Below are 22186 nucleotides of genomic sequence, written 5' to 3' on the forward strand. Positions count from 1 at the left end.
CATATTTTAATTCCCATACACTAAAAGGCTGCATTAGTGTTATGTTCACTAAAACACAGGTGGCCTCTGTCATCATCCCACAGTTATGATAACCTGATTATAGCTTCACCCACTTGAGACCTACTAATAAGACAGAAGAGACCAAATACTGACAACATTTTGCTTTTTTCTGCTCCCTCTCATCGTCTCCAGCTCCACAACTCTGGTCCCAGCAGTATTCAGCAGGCTGAACTCCAGGTCGGCTGGCCTTCCCGTTTCCGTGATGAGAACCTGCTGTATGCAATGGAGATTAAAACTGTTGGCCCAATTACCTGCCGAACAAACACCAGCCTCAACCCACTTGGTCTTCAGGTAACTTAAGGATGCACCGGAACTTTACAATTTTCTCTGTTGCTGCATACTTATCATGACCTAAACTCTGACCAAACTTTCAGACAAGCCCTGAAACTGACTTAAACTAAAATAAAACAATCAAGCCACTACACCAACTGAAATTTCATACTTTTATTTATTTCTTATAATTCACCAATGGGGGAATTATTTATATCTGCTTATTTAAAACATTATTGTGTCAGTTATTCTGGTTGCTCATCATGTTTTTTTGCCAGTTGGCTCAATATGAGGAGAAATTACAGCTGTAACCGTTTCCAAAACCAGTGATATCATCTGTAGAGTAATTTAAAAGGAAAACAGTGTACAATTACATCTAAATATGAAATTGTACAAGCTGTAATCATCTATGAAAACAAAATAGATACAGATACGTAGCATTTGGTCAGAGCTCACATTTTTTGTCCATTTACCTCCTGATTTGGTAATTGCCAGTACAACTGTATAATTAACTAGTAACTGGTCAAACAAAAAAAATATTCATTAACATTTTGGCCAAACATTTGCCTAAATAGAGATGCTGATCCATTTTGATGCTGTTCTCAAAGGTTACTGTGTTAACCTTTGTGCCATCCAGGCACCTAAAGGTCAGAAATCTTTAATGTTATATTTTCTTTACCATAAAAGCTTTGCCCAAAATACTATATTCATTTGTGTCCTGATTCTGCAGAGCCACCACCCATTGATTTACAGAAAGAAAAGCAGACAGATGTTGTTGCCATGCAGTGCTTTCAAAACTGGCTGAGAGGAATAAGCAAATGATGTCATCAATGTTGAATTTTTTTTCAGATTTTGTACTGTTCTGAATCCATTAGGTTGCCAGGCTTCTAGCTATTATCTGTGTCTTATTTGTGAGCTGTGACTTGAGGACATTCAGTCTTTTTGTTGGTTGTTAGTCATTTGAATGTAAGAGATGCAACAAGTAGATAGAATCTCATCAGATTCTTTTTCATTAAGCAGATAACTAAATGTCATTTGTTTCCACAGCTGGTGAGTTTGTGTTATTTTATTACCTACCGTAAAACAACTTTAAAATGTTATTTTACAAGCATTCTTTGTCTTCTTGCTCATCCCCCTGCCTGGGCCCTCATGCAATACAGACCAAACTGCACGACCATTATGCAATCATCAGCATGTCCTGACAGTTGTTGTTAGGTGAACAAATAAAATAACAGCAAACACTGTGAGCACTGGAATAACAATTTTATTCGTCTTTATTCCCACTTGCAAAATATGTTGTGCCTGTTGGTGTTGGATGTTTTCTGATGAGCTCCTTAAAGTTAAGATTTCACTATAATATAAAATTAAATGTTTATTAGCTGAACTATAAGTCACAAGGCCAGAAATTCAATTTATGAATGGATCATTTTAAATTGATAATTCTTCACTGTTGCCTACTGAAGTGAAAAATTAAGTTTAAATGAATCTTGTTGATTTCTTGTGTGCGTCAGATCATCACTCTCCAGGACACACCAGAACTACTGGGTTTCTTGAGGAACACTAGCACTTCTTCTGAGCGCCACAAAAGAGCTGTGACCCCAGTTCAGAGTTACACTGGTAAAACCTTGGTGAGTCACACATATTGTACATTGTCTTAATAAAACAAAGTCAACCAAATGTTTGCTTGTGATTCAAATATGTGTATTATTTTTCAGCTCGCTCTATTTTCCATCTCCTCTCCTCATGCCGTATTTCTCTGCAGAACTGCACCAACATCTCTTGTCTGAGGATCATGTGTGTGGTTGGACGGTTGGATCGTGGTCAGAGCGCAGTGATCGAGATCCGATCCAGACTCTGGGCTCAGACTTTCTTGCAGGTCAGTGTCTGGGCTCGTCATTGTGATCATTTTGTTTGTTTTGTTTTGTTGAGTTTTATTTGTTGCTTGTCTTCCTTTCCATGTTTTGTTTAGTTAGGGCGCATCACTCTTTTCCATGCTTTCCATATTTTAGGAACACACACCTGTGTACATAGCTTCCCACTATTCACACTGTAGGTCAGGGAGGTAACCAGGAATCCAACAGTCACTCTAACAGAGCTTCAGAGGTCCCCTGCAGAGACTAAACACTCAAATGAACATCTCAAAAACACTCCCTCAATCAGGCCTTTATGGTAGAGTCATTACATGAAAACCACAGCCTGTTTGCCAAAAAACATTTACTTTGAGAGCATAAGGAAAAAGATTCTGTGGTCCGATGGGACAAATTTAAACTCTTCATGCAGAACTCCAAAAACGAATATGTCTAGTGAACACCAGGCAATGCTCATCACCTGCTAATACCAGCCCTATGGTGAAACATGGTGGTGGCATCACTGTGCTATAGGGGGCATCTCAACAGCAGGGACAGAGAGACTGGTCAAAACCGAAAAAAGGACAAATACAGAAAAGTTCTTTAACCTGCTCAAAGCACGAGATCCGTGACTGCGGTGACAGGCAACCTTTTAGCACAACAATGATTACAAGGACAGAGTAAATATAACACAAACTCCTCTGGGTGATGTCAACTGAAGGACTTTTTCAGCTAGAAGCAGAGAAATATTTTCATATAGGTAGGTCAGAGGAAAGTTTAAGAGCATTAATGTATATTTACACTCTAAACTAAAGCCATAGAAAGCTATAGTCTGGGTTGGCTTTAACATTAAAGGTCAACTTTAAAATGAAACGCTAATGCATTAACAAACCTGCATAATAATTAAAATGTGTATTAGGCCAATGGCAATTTTAAATAATAACAATGCTATGTTTTTCTTACAGCGCCGTAATGACCCCTACATTCTCAACTCTACTGTGTCTTCTATGGTGACAGCCATGCCTTATCGAATCCAACCCCCCACCTTCCCTGAGCACAGCATCTCGGTAAGATGAACGAAGTAATACAATGAGTGTTTGTTTCAAGCTCCAATAAAAAAAGAGAAGTTTTTTTAACACCTACAAACACCCAACTATATCTGACTGGGTTCTATAGATGGGGACCCTGGTGTTATGGGGAACTCCGGATGTGTCATTTGCTGTGCCACTCTGGGTTATCATCTTGGCCATCCTGCTGGGGCTCCTGGTGCTGGCCATGCTAACACTGGCCATGTGGAAGGTGCACACACATACTGTATTATCACATATTAAACATTGTCCTCAGCATGTCTGTGGTAGTTTAATGATCCAATACTATTCTAACTTGTGAACGTGATTTCCTCAGTGTGGTTTCTTTGACCGAGCACGACCACCAGCTGAGGATGATGTCTCCGACCAGGAGCAACTAACGTCTGATCAAAGAGGGGAAGCCTAAAAAGACGATGCATGCGAGCTCCTTTCTAGAGGGAGACGCACCTTCTGAGAAACTTAAATCAGATCAGAGATCTGTCAATGAAAATTATTGGGAAGACAAACTGAAGGCTGCAGCGCCACATAGCCTGAGACCTATTAATGAGGTTCAGACCAGACAGAGTGGGACCAAAAACACACTAATGGGCTCAGTCACACAAACATGTCCATTGTTTACTCATAGAGATTAAGGACTAGAAACTGAACAGATTGGACAGAATTTTTGTGTGTCTGCGTAAAAGAGTCACAATTAGATTTGAGATCTATGCACATGTGCTTTGGTGAGTATTTTGTGAGTGTGAGTGTGTGGCTCAATGTTTATGTGTGCAGGTACTGTACGTGTGTGTGTGTGTGTGTGTGTGTGTGTGAGAGAGAGAGACTAGGTGCCTCTTATTTTATCCTTTCACTCAGTTATTGAATTCTTTTCCCAACCTGATTTAATTTATCCTGGTTTTCTTCAACCAAAGCTGCATACAGATTCATCACACACACATAAAATGCAGCCGTGTGGCACAGAGTCAATGTGTATATTTATGAATGTATGTGCAATATTTGGGCGTTGCGTGATACTAAAGCTTGTTTACACTGGCATTACTTTATAAGAGCTTAATGTGTCCATGGTTTATGTATATAAGTGAATAATTGGTAAATTAGATATTAGTACTGGACAACAATTGTGTAGACTGATTTAAACCACCACATAACGTTTATAAATTACTAAAGTAGGGGGACAAATGACAAACAAATAACTTATTACTGTCTTTAGAGAATGACTATAGAACTTATCTTTGAAGGAACAGACCACGTCTCTGCAGCTAAGGCACTGCCCTGCAAGTTCAGTCCATACAAAAACACACTGTAGACAGTCTGAGACTGTGTACATAACTGCACATATACTGTAAAGCATTTAATTGTGTGTTTACTGTTGTCATTTGTTTTTCTGATAATAATGTATCGTGCACAGGGAGGTAGAACAAAGCGGTCAGATCATCAACAGTACCAAGAATTTAAATGTGTCACATTTAAGACATATTTGTTTTTTTTGTTTGTTTGTTTGTTTTTGTATTAAGTATGAAGTTTTTTCAGAATAAAATGTTGTTTGATAACTAATGATTCACACACATTTTATTCAGCTTATTAGGTAATTGAATTTTACATTGTTCTCGCTGATATGAGGATAGGCTGCCATCTCATCTGTGTTTTAGATATAGCTGTATTAGCATCTAATGCTACAAAACCTTTTCCCGCAGCAAGTGTTTTTAGAGAAAGAACTTTTGCTCCCCCATGTGGCGCAGTGTAGAAATAGAACTAAGTGTCTGTTTCTCGAAGAACCTGAATTACAAGCAGGACAGAGACCTCTTGTGGTTTATGATACACTATTCAGAATCCGATACATACAAGGAATTTGCTTCGGTCATTGGTTGCTCTCAAGGACATGTTGAAGGAGTAACAATACAGACAACATAAAAATGAAAAATAACATACAAGGAAAAGAAAAAACATTATGGAGAATGTAAGAATGGCCTAAAGAAGACAGACCCAGGTGCAGTGTGTGTGGGGCAGATCGACACCATTACTTGTGTACTTAAAGTGGAGTGTGTGCATGTTTTGTGTGAGCATGTAGTTCTTAAGTGTGTGTGTGTGTGTGTGTGTGTGTGTGTGTGTGTGTGTGTGTGTGTGTGTGTGTGTGTGTGTGTGTGTGTGTGTGTGTGTGTGTGTGTGTGTGTGTGTGTGTTTAGTGTATACAGTAGCCGGGATAGCAGCGATGTATTAATAAGTATGAGATCAGTTGTTAATGAGTGTGATGGCCTGAGGGAAAAAACTGTTCTGGTGTCTGATGGTTTTGACAGAAAGAGCTCTGTAGCACCTGCCAGAGCAGAGAAGCTGGAAGAGGTTGTATCCAAGATGAGAGGGGTCAGTGGTGATTTTCTTTGCTTCCCTCCTGGCTCTTGATGTGTACAAGTCCTGGAGAGTGGGCAGGGGGGACCAATGATTCTTTCAGAAGTCCTTACTGTCCGCTCCAGTCTGTTGTTGTCCTCTTTGGTGGCTGTTCCAAACCAGACTGTGATGGAGGAGCACAGGATAGACTCAGTGACAGCAGTGTAGAATTGGATCAGCAGGTCGAAATTCCTCAGCTGTCGTAGGAAACAAACACTCTGCTGGGCCTTTCTGAGGATGGAGTCAGTGCTCTCCCACCTCAAGTGATCTGAGTCAGTGGACCCCAAAAAACTGAAAGGATTTCACAGTTGTGTTGTCTGCAAACTTTAGGAGCCTGACACCCGAGTCACTTGAGGTGCAGTTGTTTGTGTAGAGAGAGAAGAGCAGAGGGGAGAGGACACATACCTGAGGAGCACCGGTGATCCACTAACAGGTGGAGGAGGATCCAGAAAGCTGGGAAGGTTTGGAGGAAAGGATTTCTGGAGTAATTGTGTTGAATGCCTAAAATCCACGATAAAAGAAAGCTGTGCGTATGTCCCAGGGCTATCGATGTGGTCCAGGATGTAATGCAGTCATCTACTGACCTGTTTGACCTGTAGGCAAACTGCAAATTAAATCAACTTTTTTATTTTTATTATTTTTTTATGTGCCTGTCTTTACAACACCTCAGATTAGCTGCTTATGTGAACCACTATAAATTAGGTAAATCACTGAATTCATAAGACTGATTCTGTGGAGCCACAAAATGATTTGTACTAATTTTTATACTTTCTCTGTAGCAGCCCCAGACTTTAAATGACATACCATGCAAAACTGGAGATAATGATGCTTATTTTTTCATTTGTAAGTGTGGGTGGAAGCAGCACAAATAACCCATGGGACGAAGCTTAAAACACAATAAATCAAATCGCACCTCAAACAAAACATGACCATAATTACATGATCATCTCAACATTTGTCAGTTTGCGTGATCCCGGTAAAACAGTTTTTGGTTTGCTCTCTAGATTTTGTAAAGAATGATGAACACAGAAAAGAAAAAGGCATAAAAATAATCCTGAAAATGACAAACATTGTCCTCTTTCCTGAAATAAATCAAAAAATGTAATGGCTGTTAAATGTTGGGTGCCAAGAGGAGGCCAAGATAGTGCAGTCCACAACAAGCACAGCTTTCCTGAGTCATGAACTATTAACTAATAAACTGTACATCAGACCACTGTTAATATTAACATTTTATATTTCAATATTAGCATGATTTCACACACCATTTGTCCTTTATGAGTTATTTTGTATTAGCAATATAGCTTAAAAAAAACACAAAGTGGGTGATTTACATGTAATCTACTCTTCCTTGCAACTAAAGGCTTGTCTGCATGTTCTCAACATAATCTGTGGCACAATAGGCAGCTTGTAGGGTCCACTTCCCATGAAAAAGTAGTGGGTGACTGAAGCAGTACAACAAAATGTAAAATTATTGCAGCTGATAGGAAGTGTCTTTCTGAAAACTGGAATGCTGACACTAATATGAAGGCAGGTGCTTGACCTTTAAAGCCCAATAATAGTGAGAAAATGATAACCTAAAATTTGATGAAAGCAGGTAAGTTTATTCTTTTTTTAGCCTGTAATTTCCTAATAAGGACAGAACTGTTTTATATTGTATATTTCAGAAGAAAGACATCAGGATATAAAAGGAAGTAAAGGGAGATGTATACATATAGACATAGAATATACTTAAATGCAGGCCATGTTACAAAAAAAGCATTGAATGTATTTAAAGCCCAAATTCTGAAGGCAAAAATGCATTAGTGTGATCAATAAAAATTATACAACTTATACTATTATTAAATATTAATGAAAGATATATAGTTTGTAAAACTGGATTATACAAATCAGTAATGTTGCAACCACTCCCTCCACTTTGCTAGTAGGAAATAAGAATAATTTCTTGATTACATCAGTGGTGAAGGCACATTTTAGGTGGAGACATTTATCACACTCATGCAACTGGCAAACTGCCAAAACGTGCTTCTCTCTCTCCATCTCTCTTTCTCTCTCTCTGTCCTCGCCCTCTCACAAATACAAAACAAAATCCAACTAGACAAAAACTAAATATGGACAGCAATAAATCTTACCGGATGAGCCTGAACTTATTGTTGTCAGAAAAAAGTTCTTAGAGTCTTACTTTAGAGTCTTTATTTGTTTGAATATATTTCGTCAAAAGTAAAATCAAACATTTGAAGTAAAGTTTTAACAGTTTCTGACTAGCAAACCTCAACACCATCAAAATAAGGGAACATTATTAATACTTACTACATACTGTACATATTGAGATTTATCCAACAAACAGACCCGAATTATAAAATTTTTAATTTTTTTAAAAAGTCTTTTACTCCCATAATTTCCTGGATTTTTTTGAGCTGGTGCAAAAGAAAAGATCTTAGGTGAAGAAATATCCTGCAGTTCTGTCAAATAAATGATGATGCATTCTTACAAATAAAAAGGTCTGTAGATGGGGATCAGTATTTATCTTCTCCACTGGTGACAAGGTCAGACCGGCGTTATAATGGAAGACTTTGGTTATTTACAAACCACTGAGATACAATTTCTCTCAGTAATGCTGTATATTACTTCTGTGTATTAGTTCAACTAAAACATCCCCCACCATCACCCCATACGTCAAAGTGCAATTCCACAGATCACCACAAGGCAGTGCTTATACACCATATTCAGTCTCATTTAAAATAGCTCTAAAAATTAGATAATTGAAGGGGTTCAGTTTAAGCAACTTTGTCAGTAAAGTACGTTTTTGAGCATTTCCAAATGATTAATATTGGGTCTAAATTAAAGTCGCTAAACATATGAGGTTTGCCCACACAGATATTTTCACTGATTTTTGCCTATTTACATACAAATATGGTGCATCTATCTCATCGGGACAATTGCTGTTTAATTGGTAACATATTGTAACCAAAACCAACAATGAAAGAATCCTCCTATAACAAGTATTGTCAACCTTATGTACCCTATTACTCTGTGCCAATGACCAACACCGTTATCTTAAAACAAAAATACATAAATGAGCCACTGGGTAACGTGTGCCATCATTCTCATGAGCATGGACACTGTAGTTTAGTCAGTTTCCCATACTGCTCCATGGTGCCTTAAATACTCACCAGAGCATCAAATGTATCGGTCCTCAACTGAAAATAGTCCCCAACAAATGTACATCCCTGTATAAATAATGTTAAAGATCTACTGCTGAATGCTCAAATCTACTGTGCCTTGATGCACAAGAAACTTTATCCCTGACCCAATGAAACAAGCCGACATAATTTAAGCCTTTGATAAAGATTTGCGGTTTCATTAGGGTGGACAGGTTTAGGGCTGTGTATAAAAGTCAGATAATTAAATAATGTACTGACATTTGTTGCAAATAGGAAAAATGTCGAGGAACAACTAGCATTTTCCTTCAAGCATCAAACCCACATTTGTCTGTGTCATGATGTCATTTCACATCTGCATTTGAAATAAAACTCTTTAGGGAAAGTACAAACACAGGGCAGGCCCACGGAGAGAAAATGGCCAACGAGACAAATTGATGAAACAGTAGCTCATAACAGTGAAGAATAAAAGACCACATATTTTGGAGGAAAACAGTCACTGGGCAGTGTTTAGCCTGAGCAGTCAAACACAAACAGAAGAGAACAGTCTGGTTACTGGGTTTACAATAAACACCTTGCAGGAGATATAAAAGGTAATGGTTATTATGATAACTCGAAGTTCATATTTATACATGCTATATGGTACAGTGTGCAAGTCAAATCAAATTCTGATGAGGCCAAATAAGTAAATGTTCCCAAGAACTAGCACATTCATAAACATTACCTGAACTGGAAAAAACAATAGCAGGACCACTTTTCATGGGTGAGATTATGGAATGACTGAAGAAAGAGGCGCTGTGGCACATACAGTACATAGTCTACATAAGGGTTAGAATATCTATACACACTGTACACTTTCTAAGATACAATTTACTGTACACTATCAACACAAGCTGGCAAGTTAACTCTACAACCAACCCTCTTTCTTTCTCTGAATAGTAGCTCTATCAATCATCAAAAATAAAGTTGAGATAGTTTGTCAGATGTGTTTACATTCCCTGCTCCGGTATTTAACGTTCCCTCTCGAAGGTAAACCTGTAGGACATGATGTGATGAGAAACAGTCAGTTAATAATTCTCTTTAACATTTGAGGAACAGGGGCATTATCACCGCCACCGCATGCCCACTGGATGCCTTATCAAAGTGCTGCTGCTCAGAACGCACACATAAAAATTAGTGTGATTGTGGACATGCATGTACTTTCTCAGGCCTACACACACACATATACACACACACAGTTCCTGAGTATGAACTGTTGTTTTGGCTCTACTCTAAGGAAGAATTGACAAGTATCTAACAGAAGGAAACTAATTTTCATCAAAACTTCAGTCCTCTCATATAACAAGACTTGGGTAAGTCACATTACAATTGTGGAAAATAGATTTTATTAGTAAAACCCTAACAACCATGTGCTGCTGTGAACTACCTACGCATTTCTAAGGCCATTATTTCTGAGAGGAAAGCAATAGAATGGCATGGTACCTTTTTTCCATCAATGAATCAATATTATGTCTTTTGATCCTTTTTCAAATATTTGGATCTGATATTTGAATGTTTTTATCCATCAGATGGTTCTGCATAATGTAAAAGGGAGAAAACTAGAAACCAGCTCTGCAGAGTTGTTCAGCATTTGCAGCTTCATCTTAGCAGCTTTGCTCGAAGAGTCAGTTGAGAACAAAAGTAGGATGAACCTGACATTAATGTTGTAATGTCTGTGCTGCATGTTTAAGTATGCAATTGTTTGCTAATAGTTTTGCCGTATCAAATTCAAAAGTTAATACTGTAAGTCGATATTGACTTTACAATCTGCAGGCCAAAAAACAGGAATCCTTTAGTCAAGTTAGGCAACTATAGTTTATATTGTATGTGGGATAAGTGCATTTAAGTTACACCTTCATTACAGAGGGTTAAACAGAAATGCTTTAATTTCTCTGTTTGTACAGATGCTGCACGTGACAGTCATTATAAAAGCCAGATGTAAACTAGTGATGCATGCCATAAATTATGAGTTTCTAATAAAGTATCGAGGTAAAGTTTACAAAGAAACTATATCAGAGAAATGCACCTAAGCAATCATTGCAGCTTTTAGCAGACTCTTCATTTGTGTAGCTAAAAGCACAAGCATGGCTTCTTAAGTCAGTGTTAAGGAAAAACTCAGTGTTCTACATTCAGGCCTCATCAGATATTTGCAGGCTGCACTGACAACTGAGCTCACAGCTACTATAGCAGCCACACACATGCCTGCCTGTGCTGTGTCCGACAGCCACACAGAAAAACAAACCCGCACACAGATGCATGCGTGTGGAGACAAAAGTGGCTCAAGCCAACAGCAGTAGCACACATCAGTGATGACATGAAATTAAAGATATATAGCAACAAGCTCATCAGATACAAAAGGCAGCAGAGATTAAAGCCACGACATGAATGAAACACCATAGGTCTGTCTTTGACTCCAAATTACCAACTGCATCATTACAAACCAAACCGTAAAAACAAACAGAATCAGTCAAAATATGGTTTCTACACCCTGACATCGGTGTCTGTGCTTGTTTTGTGTGGTATGAGGAGTGGTTGTCTGGTCTGTATCCAACAGCTTTAGGCCACATGACAAAGGATATCCGGCTTCTGATATGACACATGTTCAACTGTCTTGAGCGTCTCACTGCCATTCATACTCAACATTCACGCTGCATTCGTTTTTGCTTATAGCATTGATTGCACTGATTTCATTTGTGTGATACCACTTATGAAGGTGCTCTGCTGTACTTCATTGTAGATATCAGATCTGTGTCAAAGAAAAGAAAATGTAAATACTTTGTAAACTCAGTCTATATTACAGCAAAGAAAGAAATGAGACAGGATAAACACAAAGCAAACCACGGGTATTTAAATTCCTTATAGTTTTCTTAACAGTCTACTCTTTTATTCAAGCAGATTTCACTCCCAGTACTAGAATGGCCCTCTATGCTGATTTTAACCTCCTGAGGAAGGAAGGAGGGTCTAGGCAGAGTCAGAGGAGGCTCCTCCTCAGCTTTCTCAGTCTGGTCTCTCTCTGGAGCTGACCACCGTCTCTTGCGGACCGTGGCTCTCTCTTGATCGCCACATTGTATTTTGGTAAGGGCAGGCAAGTCTGTTTTTACTGATTCGTGTCTTACTTCTCCAGTCCCCGAAACTGCCAGCATTGGTCCACATCTGTAAATCCCCTCTGACGGTCCTGGGACTAGTCCCAGTCCTTGTGGTAGCTGTAGTCCAGTTTCTGGTCCTGGTCCAGTTACCTGCTCCTTCTCCTGCCTGTCTGCACTTGAAGCCTTTATTAGGAGGCCACTGTTAGTGCCTGCAGCATTTGGGCTCATACTGTTTCTGACGCTGGCATCTGCATTGTGACAAGCGTCAGTGAGGTGACCGGTTTTCAGCTTAGTCCCCAATGCCTGGCTGTCTGTTAGTGAACCATTCTTCAAGCCACGTAGGGTCAGCGATACACATACATCACCCACACACAGCTTAGCGCAGGACAGTTCAAATAGCTGGGTGGTCCGGTCAGGGCAGCACGATGACCACCCCTGGCCAAACACAAAGAAGGGGTACTCCACCAGCACCTCTACACACACCTGGATAAGAGCATATGCACAAAAACAAACATTTGACCTTGAGCTTAATACACACCAGAATATTTGCAGAGGAAACAATGTCTAGAATTTTTGTTGGGTTATAGCATCTGTCTCATTCTGTCAACACTTTTGTTTAAAAAACAATGAGGTGTCAGAGTAGGAAAATCAGAGGTGTAATAGAAAAAACTATTGAAATTTGAGCAAGATATGTTGGAAGGGAAATGTCACACTTAGTTTATCTTTCTAAAAGTATATACAAATAGTTCTCACTGGCTTTCTCTACATATTTCTCCTAAATAAATACATTGGAATCTGGCTCAGTAGGTTTTCTCTGTCATGGCTCTAAACCTGGCAAACACAGTTTAACATTGGGAACATTTTGGCCTCATGTTTGACAGCAGGTGATGGCAGCAGTAGGTTGGAAAATAACAATATGAATAAAGAAGTGTCTTCATACCCTAACAGCGTGTTTACAACTGTAGCAGGAGGAATGTTTTAAAAAATATTCTCTTCAATTTAATCATCTTTTAGATACAATAAAATTGCGCTGTCCGTTACATGTAGATTTCAAGTTCTACATATGAATTTAAATGTTGTATGTCAATAAATCACACATGAATGATGAATGAATCGGGAATAATTTACCTGGGCTTTGAGTTCCCCCACAGAAAATTGTATGACCACAGCATTAGGACTTTGTCCACTATCAATACGCTCCACCGTGCTGGAATCAATTTTCAGCTCGCTGCTAATCTCAGCACTCTGGATGAAGTCTTCTGTCTTGAGGTCCTCCACACGTTTCAGCTCCCCATCAGCCAGCTGGATAATGGAGCCTCGCATGAAGAATGGAGGAAGGGCCACAGGGGAAGAGGAAGAGGAGATAGAGGGTGAGGCTTGGATGGAAACAGGGGCCGGGTTGGAGACGAGTGCTGGAGTTGGAGAGGGAACCGGTACCACTGCTGGGGCCGGATTTGACGGCAGGGCCGGCAGCGCTGGAGCCTGTGCAATGGCAGGTCGCGGTTGATTTCCATCTGGCCCAAGAGCCTCACACTTGGACAGGGCCGTGGCCAGATAAGCATGTGGCATGGCGGTGGATATTTGTGGGCTAGTGGTAGTAGTCAGGGCACTGACAGTGCGACTAATCTCTATTTCTGTGCTATTATTTGTGCCACTAACTGGGATAAGGAGAGACTGGCCACTTGGGATGACCAGGTGCTGGGGCAGTGCCGCATGGTAGCTGACGGCATGCTGATTTGCATTGGTGATATAGCCAATGATGGGTGGCTGTGTGGATGAGTAGAGACTAGCTGGCAATTCCTCAGGGGGTAGCGTTGTCTGGATAACAGCATGAGGAGCCATAGACTTCACTACCTCTGAGGAAGAGAGGGAGGTGAAAGAGGAAGACCTGGACACTGGTTTTCCCAAACAGATACCTCCTTTCTCAGAATGGAGTACAGAGATCTTATTGGAGCCGGATTCATGTTCAGCTCCATGGTTGGGCTGAGCCACCAGCACCAAGGAGGTCTGAAGTCCTCCAGGATTTTGGCCATAGTCTGCAGGCAGGAGGATGTGCCTTGCCTCATAACTCTGGACCTGCTGATGGTTTGCTGGCTGACTGAGGGTTTTTGCCTGTTTGACCACCTCCAATTCCCCATTCGCAACACCCTTAATATGGCCCTCTGGTTTCTTTCCAACTGAACCATCTGCATACTGCACCACCAGCTGGGAAGGAGCGAGGGTAAGTGTTTGAGGGAGGACGGCCGTATGAGGGTGGAGCTGGAGATGGGCAGTAGGTGAAGTGACAGCGTTTCCACTGACAGTCAAAGGTGCTCTGCTATCCAGATGAATGTACTGGCTGGTGACTTGGGGAGAGCTTGGTAGAGACATAGGAGCTATTTCTGACGGGGGGAGACCTATCTGAAACTGCTGTTCCCCTTTAGTGTTGGGAGAAATGAGGGCAGTAGTGTAGCCATCCAGCTGCGGACGCTGTCCTGCTACGGCAGAGCTGTTGGGCATAGAGCTAGCATTTGTTGAGATGATGTGAGAGGAGATGTAGCCAGCATAGGGCCCAGAGCTAATGAACTGAACGTTGGGTCCGAGCTGAGTAAACTGGATAGACCCGGCTTGCTGGGGAATGGCTGTGGGGTAAACTGTAGGCAGAGAGGCCAGGGGCACCGCAGACAGAGAAGTGGCTGAGGCAGGGAGAGAAGTGGAAGGAGCAGAGGTGGAAGTGGAGGAGGTGGGACATCTCGGGCTCTCTGCATCCCTGGATTTGCACCGTTCACTGGCTACACTTGCCAGCCATGCTAGGTTTTCTGCATGGGGACTGTCAGTCACTACTGCAGCTGGAGGTGTAGCTGTGGCTACCACAACTGGCCTATGCTCCAAAGCCAGGATCTCACGCTTCTTAGGGGGCAGGCATCCATTGCTCCGCTCTTGGTTGGATTTCATTGTCCCACCGTGGTCTTAATATTCCCTGGTATTACTTCTAAGTTCTTTTGAGGTTTCTTTGTCTCTTTCTTACATCCACCCAGTGGTTTTGTGCAGGCACTAGTCTCTGTATGCTGTGCGGTTCTGGCTGTCTTTGTGTTCACTGGTGAACGGTTCCAGGCTGCAGACCAGAGAAGATGGAGTCACTCCAGCTCACAAAATGAGCTCCACAGACTTCATGAGGAATCATTGCTGATCAATCCACCTCTTCCACGATATCAGGAATAATCTGAAAGTGGAGAGAAAAGCTCATATAAGACACCCAGTTTATGTGAAGTAACATTCAAATGCTTTGCTTCGTTTCTGTTAAATTAATAAACCTGTTAAATTATTTGACCTACAAGTGAAGTCATCATTTGACTAATTGCACTGCAGAACAGGCTTGCCACACATAGTCTGTGTTTATAAAGCACATACAAAAAAAAAGTTCCTTCAACATGTAAATGTGAAACAACAACAACAACAACAAAAAATTGGTTAAAAAAACTGCCTCATATTTGGGAAAGTGCCATGCTTGATTTTGCCACAAGGTGGTATCTGTGGCAACTTAGAATGTATTTTCTGATCCTGTGTACATTTTAAGATCAACCTCTATTCCATTTGTTGATCCAGATGGATTAACCCAACCAGCTTTTTACACAGTAATGATTTATGACACACAGGAAAGTATAGTATGATGCCGTGTGTCATCATTTACATAATGTGGAAAAGGGGCTTTTACGTTTTCATCCTCAGAAAGGAATTTCCTGAACTAAAACTGCGTTTGTTTGTGTACGTGCGTGTGTGGAGGGTACAGGTGTGTGTTCCTGTCATTGGTATCTTGCTTCATGCTCATAGGATAAGAAAGCAGAGCAGAGTAAAAGAAAAAGTGCCTCATAGCAGCTTGTTTTTTTTTCTTTGTTTGAACACTCCTAAGCCTTAAGTTTTCTTGTGTTCAGCCAGTGGGGCTACTGTAAATATAACATCCACCTCCAGACAGGAACTCTGGGTCAGTGGACACATCAGAAAAATAAAATTAAAACAATATGACTTGAAATTTTATTATGGAACATTCTGCAAAAAGCATAAATGGGCCATTGTTGCTATCACTGAAGTGCTTGAAAATATTTTAACAATGGCTTTCCGCTGTACCCTATTTGAGTTGTGTTTCGAAGTTCAAGGGAATACAAAGTGGACAACAAACAATGAGTGAGTGGGTCCTTTCAGAGTCAGACTAAACGCTGGGCTAAACCGCTAGACATATAGAGGGTGGGTTAGTAAATGGTACCCGACTGTCATTGAGTCACAGCAGCAGCTAATCACTGTGTGTTAGATTGCAGAGCTGCCCCAAAATAGGGTACAAACATGTATAAATATAATATATAAAAACTCACATACTGTGTGTTAAGAACTTGCACACAGTAGTAAACATGCGCATTGTGCAATACATCTATTAGATCAACACCATTAACTCTTGCTGCCCACAAGCTCTTTTTTTACAGTTTCTTTTTCAGATTGACTCTTCTTTCCTGCAGGCTTATCTGTGAGTCAAGGCCCAGGACTCTGAGTTTTTCTTTAGCCAGAGGCACCACAGAGATGAAGTGTATGGCATACATTCACATCCAACCATTCATTTTTCTCCCATTGCATTCAGAGGAGCCGGACTATTTGACATGGATAAATTATATTTCCATATTACACAGGAGGTTAACTACCACAGGCACGTTACATAAACACAGAAGGGAAGAAAACACAGAAGGTGACCTTGGTCAGTTGCTATTTAGATGCATCTACTTCTAATACTGGTTTTGACAAGGTCAAGGCATCCAAAGGCAGCAAAAATCTCAAGCTGTGCAATTCGTCTAACCATACAGCCTGGTAGACCCAACAGATATAACAAAGGAGAAGAGCAGCAGAGCTGGAGAGCTACAGAAACCAAAAGAAGGGGGAGAGAGGGAGGGAGGGCAGAAAGGAGATAAGATGACAGAACTGTGTAAAAGGTGAAAGTGAGTAAAGAGTAGAACGAAGATCAGAAATGGGAAAGAGGGTGAGACAATGGGGAATGTGGAGAAGACCGAGGGCTGCTTCTCCTGACCCACATTGAGCAGCGCCTGCAGCATCAGAGCGCCATAGCCCCCACCTCGCTGAGAGATCCCCGATCAGCAACACAGCCGCCACTACAGTCTGAGCTACGCTGTGCAGCATCGCTCAGTGGCAACAACCCCACCTCAGCAACACCGTGTCAGCTATGTAATGACATCACATCTGAAGCACAAGTACCTCCTATGATTACAGCACAAGTCAAAGACAAAACCAGCATGCTGTTATTTCCAAATGCCACAAAACACACAACTGGCATCAAGAGAATACAGATAAAATAGTATGCTCCAGAATGAGGCATCTCTCCTTTCCTAATTTGACCTGTACACAACACACTCTGCACATGATCTCACACACAGACAGCTTAGCAGCCAAATGCCTCTCCAGATTTTCCAGTGAGAGCCTATTATTAGAACACCGACACCAACAAACATACGGCCTATGTGATACTATGGAGAACAAAGGCGAGCTTTTAAGACATGACTGTCACACTGAGCCAAATGCGTAGCATCCAACCCATGAGTCAGTCCCCAGGCCAAAGACTGTCACCTCTGAGACGTGCACGAAGGGGTGTACACATCTCAGAATGGAAGAGGAGAAAGGATGCTCATCACACTGAGGCTTTTCAACTCAGAAAGAGTGATAAAATCAGCATTGCATGTTTTCCTCTTTCATACTCCCACACAAAAACCTGCACAAATGACAGAACTAGGTTTGTGTAACAGTGTGTCTGCCGTCACTGCATGCCCAGGAGCACAAATGAGATGATGTTTTCATTCAGCCTCATCTCTCTGTTGTCTCCATGTGAGAGTCCCCCCAGCAGAGTTACATCGCCTCTCTTACGCAGCAGCTGCCAGCTCCTCTAGTACCCCACCTCTACTGCCTTTGCTTGAGACCTGAGTCTTCTCTCATGCTCCCAGACCCAGTGTTTACTCCGTGCATTGATCCACATCTTTATAGCAATAATGTTTCTCTGCAGCAGGATGATGAAGGCAGGCAACAGAACAGCCACAAAATTATTCAGTGACAGTGTCCTGAGGTGTACCTTCTGTGAAAAAGATTCATAAAAAAGCAAATGCATTGACCCTGGGGTTATAAACCTGTTGTCACTACAAGCTGTACATCATGTCTCGCCTGCCAGACCAGTCATAGATACACAGTGAATACGCTGTACAGCAAATGGCTATATATAGAAAACAAAAACATTATTATCAATCTGGGCTCTGGCATGAAACAGAGGGGGAGGTACTGTAGAAGACAGTATGTACATCCCTATATTTGTTATTTGCTGCATCTAAATAGGACCTTACCTCAGACATCTCACAAACAGAGCTGCTTTAACCACACAGCAGATCAATGGAGTGTACTGCTTTATCTAATAGCTAAAATAGCCATTTTGCTGCCCCTTCTATGTACAACAGTGGTGCATGTGCCTTTAAGAGGCGGACCGACCGAGTGGCAGACTAAAGCAGACAGTAAGAACAGGCAGTGGGGTTCAGGCTGTTTGTCCTCACAATGAATCCAGAGTCCTGCATCACTGCTCGACACACACCGTTCGCACAGTATACAAGCAGAGATGTGTACGCAGGCATCTCTCGCGCAAGCACCACTACAACCAAACAGGGTCAATGCTGTTACAGACTACAACTGTGACTCTGAACAGATGCTGTGACTGTAGCCTCTGGGGATTTTGTAATGACAGTGAGAGTGCATGAGTGTAGTAGCGGGGCAGAAATTGTACTATGCCACAAATCAAGAAGAAAAGAGACATCCCCCCTACCCCCCTTCTATGGTTAGAGTACTAAGAATAGCTCACCAGTCTCTCCACAGCCACTGCTTGCAGAGCATGTCCAAGGATTCTTCCTGCCTCTCAGTGTCTCAGTGTGTGTTTGTGTGTATGTGTGTGTATGCGTTGGAGACGTGTTTCCTAGGGCTCCTCTTCCTGAATCTCTCCTTTGTGCGGCTCTTCTCCTTCTGGAACCTGTGCTGTAGCTGCTCCAGCTCTACCTTCTCCTCTGGACTCTCTGGTTGGAAGGCTATAGGCTGCCCCTGCAAAGAGGTGACGGTAAAGGAAGTTCCCCACTGCTGAAGCTCACACCAAGTCCTGCGTGCAAGGCTGCTCCAACGTGTGTTATGCAAGGCCACCAGACCACCAGCTCCCTCTCTGCCTGGCTGCTTCCCTCTCGCTTTCTCTCTCTCTCTTTCTGTTTCTGCCTCTCACCCTTTCCATCCCTATCTCCCTCCTTCCTCTTTCTCTCTCTCTCTCTCAGTACTCCACTGACACAGCTCCTCCCCCAGCCAGCCTCATCAGCCACATCAGGTATTCATTCAAAAAAAACACACTCTACTTGGCTCAGCGCCCAGACTACGCTCACACAGAGAGGGAGGGAGCAACAGACGGAGAGTGAGGGAGGGAGAGAGAGCTGGAGATTCAGAGAGGGTTTGCACAGACAGATATACTGCATGAATGTGAATAACTGTGGGATATTCACATTGGCATATACATGCAGAGACTTTAACACGCATGCACACACACAAACCAATGAAGGATTAAATGTTCCGTTTGGTAGCACATCAAAGCTGTTTTAATGCACTGCTTCGTTCTTGGGCATTTTCATCTCCTAATCTGCCCTATGAGCTGCCCCTACAATTACAGAGTCTCAGCCTTGGAGTAACCTGTCACCCCACTGGGTCTCCCAGGCCTCCCTGGGATATTTCCGTCATTGCGCACAGGCAGTGCCGATAGACACCCCCTGCCCAGGAACTACGAACAAGGGGGCCGTCCTCACCCAAAGGCCTCCTTCTTATACTGTGCAGTACACAGGAGAAAGAACCAGGCAGCAGACAGGCACTTCACCGCCAGGCCATCCGGCTATCTGTTCCTCTGCAGGCAGGGTGTCATCTCCACCTAGACTTCAGGCTGGAGAAAATAGAGTATACAGAGGATACAATAAGTCACAAAATGCTGCTTCTACAGCCAGCCTCTAGTAAATATTATTACACTCTCAATGGCTCTTAGGAGGGGAGTATACTTTCTCACTGCAGCACCTTAGGACAGTGGTTTTTAAGTTTGGTCCTTAAGGACCCCTGCTCTGTTTATTTTCCAAATAAACCCACAGTACCCACTCCTAGTCACCTTGATCAGGTGTGTTCAGTTAATCAGTAACTGGAGCATACCATCTTAGATGAGGGTGGAGTGGTGGTAGACACAGTAAATTGGTATCTTCAACTGAACACAACAGATCCAGAACATCTGAAAAACAAGCCGAGCAGGGGTCCTTGAGGACCAGGATTGAGAATCACTGCCCTAGACCATGAGCTTTAATGTGCATACCTAAAGGGAATTTGATGTAATAGTATCTGAACTGCATACAGAAAATATGGCATCAGGACATTATAAAAATAGATGCTTTTTCAGGGCTTTTTACTTATTTAATTTTTTAAAAAACTGACCTAAATTTTTTCCCCTAACTAATCTTGGGCATTGTGAAAAACACTGTTGTCTCACCATGTGAGCTTGTTTTGTCCAGTCTGGAAAATATAAATGCAGCTTATGTTTAAAACGTACAGTACCTAGGTACATTTAGGTATGTGTCTTTGGATCTTCTGTATAGAAAGCCACTGTTTGCTGTAAGCTGCATAGCATAAGCTGGCTAGCAAAGACATAAATCGACCATAGACGTGATCTACAGTAGATATTACACACATGCATACATAATAATTAGGAACTGCTGAAGTGTTTCCGTGGTTCAACCTTTTGCTGAAGGGCTACAGCCTCATCTTCCTACTGTGACTCATATGTCTACAAAGATGCTGCCAAGCCAATGTAAACCTCAAGAACCACACACTCCTTGTAGCAAAGGAATGGAAAGCAACATGACAGAACCTCATCATGAAGCATAAGGGCATCTACAAGAGATTGTGGTTTCCTTGCCTTGAAATGTCCCACTATAAATTGAAGGTCAGAATTAATGTCAGCCAAGTGAGCTAAAATTATCTTTCCTGTCAGAAGTCACAAATCCAGCTTGAGATGCATAGAGAAAAATATTCATTGTACCTCGATCAAAAACATCCCCTGCATTTCTGTGCAGAGAAAGGCTTCTGACAGATTAGTGTTATTTAGTTTTGCTGACAGTTTTACAGGTACTATTAAATACCATTGGATGCTAATTTTGTGGTCCAACCTGACAGAGGGGTTTGCTGGCCAGGCTGCATGTGTTTCTTTCATCGTGCCTACACACATAACTAGGCACTACAGTGTGGTGCAGTTGTTACATTCCTCAGTGTGGTGAACACATAATGACAGGGAGTGCTTCAAACAATAACAAGGTCTGTCATCTAACAAACACTAACTGCTGAAAGCTAAAGCAAGTAATAGTAATAATGGTAATGGGATTTGCAGCAGTGACACTCTACTTCCCCATCTCCGTAACTCAGCTGTTCCAGCTTCGTTATGCTTCTATTCCTCCATTTTTAAAAACATAGATATCTCACTGTTTTCTTTTACTCACATACTCCTACTGGTAGCCTTAAGCAGAAAACACCATGAAACTCAAGTAAGCTGAAGCTGCTGCAGGTCCTAACATTGAAGTTCCAACTCATGTTCTGGGGAACTTATTTAACCACGACTTCACACAAGAAAATTAATAATATTACCTTGAGATTGTTCAGTGTCCAATAAACAAGTATCCAGCCCTGTTGCCCACACTGTTCTGTTCTGCATCCACACTGCCTGCTCTATTGCAGCAGACATGTCCAGACATGTAATGCTGACAGGGAAGCACGCATGATGCAGTCAGTTACATATAAGAGAATAAGAAATAGCTAGTTGTTTCCCACAGCAGACTATTGTTTGCATTATAAACTTTTTTCATAATTCCCAAAAACATTTCCACCACTTTTGTACAAACACAAAGTTATATGTAACAGTGATGTCAGAGGCATTCCTGTCCATTTTTGAAATAATAGTAGTATCCACAGACTATTAAAAATCAGATTTTTTTATCATTATATTATTATAATGGACTTAAGTAAATGTTGCCTGGTAGTAGTTATTTTTCACGATCGGCATGGTGTTTTACAGTTTCACTTTTTTCCCAGGTGCTGCTCCATCCATCAGGAGGAATTTGAGATTCACTGTTATACCCAAGGACGCTTTCAACTCACTAACCCTGTCACTGACAACCCACTCAACCTCTTGAGCTACA

General features: G+C 41.6%; 2 protein-coding genes across 6 annotated transcripts in view; one reads left to right on the forward strand and one right to left on the reverse strand.

Moving 5' to 3' along the window:
* itga8 (integrin, alpha 8) overlaps positions 1 to 4806 on the forward strand; it is a 37606-nt gene extending 32800 nt beyond the window's left edge. Inside the window, exons 26-31 of one of the 3 annotated variants that reach the window (XM_067511381.1) lie at positions 193 to 351; positions 1842 to 1958; positions 2093 to 2206; positions 3143 to 3244; positions 3354 to 3476; positions 3582 to 4806. In XM_067511381.1, coding sequence (XP_067367482.1) covers positions 193 to 351; positions 1842 to 1958; positions 2093 to 2206; positions 3143 to 3244; positions 3354 to 3476; positions 3582 to 3671 — 705 coding nt within the window. In that variant the 3' untranslated portion in view covers positions 3672 to 4806. The remainder of the gene's footprint in view (positions 1 to 192; positions 352 to 1841; positions 1959 to 2092; positions 2207 to 3142; positions 3245 to 3353; positions 3477 to 3581) is intronic. The other 2 variants (XM_067511380.1, XM_067511382.1) reach the window with 2 other exon arrangements.
* A 550-nt stretch (positions 4807 to 5356) lies between these two features.
* LOC137130808 (ataxin-1-like) lies at positions 5357 to 21725 on the reverse strand. 3 transcript variants are annotated; one of them, XM_067511384.1, is made up of 4 exons: positions 21636 to 21725; positions 19769 to 19899; positions 13056 to 15129; positions 5357 to 12410 (listed from the first exon to the last, which is right to left on the reverse strand). In XM_067511384.1, exons 3-4 carry the CDS (start codon positions 14859 to 14861, stop codon positions 11709 to 11711), a joined length of 2508 nt encoding a protein of 835 aa, XP_067367485.1. In that variant the 5' UTR covers positions 14862 to 15129; positions 19769 to 19899; positions 21636 to 21725; the 3' UTR covers positions 5357 to 11708. The 3 variants fall into 3 exon arrangements, with proteins under 3 accessions (XP_067367485.1, XP_067367486.1, XP_067367484.1); XM_067511385.1 differs by lacking the exons at positions 19769 to 19899; positions 21636 to 21725 and adding an exon at positions 18796 to 19762 and having other exon boundaries at positions 5357 to 11587; positions 11958 to 12410; XM_067511383.1 differs by lacking the exons at positions 19769 to 19899; positions 21636 to 21725 and adding an exon at positions 18796 to 19762.
* Between the last annotated feature and the right edge of the window lie 461 nt (positions 21726 to 22186).

Source organism: Channa argus, chromosome 7 (genome assembly GCF_033026475.1).
Source record: "Channa argus isolate prfri chromosome 7, Channa argus male v1.0, whole genome shotgun sequence".
In the NCBI taxonomy this organism is placed as follows: Eukaryota; Metazoa; Chordata; class Actinopteri; order Anabantiformes; family Channidae; genus Channa; species Channa argus.

Coding starts and splice junctions, on each gene's coding strand:
- LOC137130808 (XM_067511384.1), bottom strand. CDS start 14,861: ATGAAATCCAACCAAGAGCGGAGCAATGGATGCCTGCCCCCTAAGAAG. Junction 12,411..13,055: donor TGGGGGAACTCAAAGCCCAG/GTAAATTATTCC, acceptor GCTCTTATCCAG/GTGTGTGTAGAGGTGCTGGT.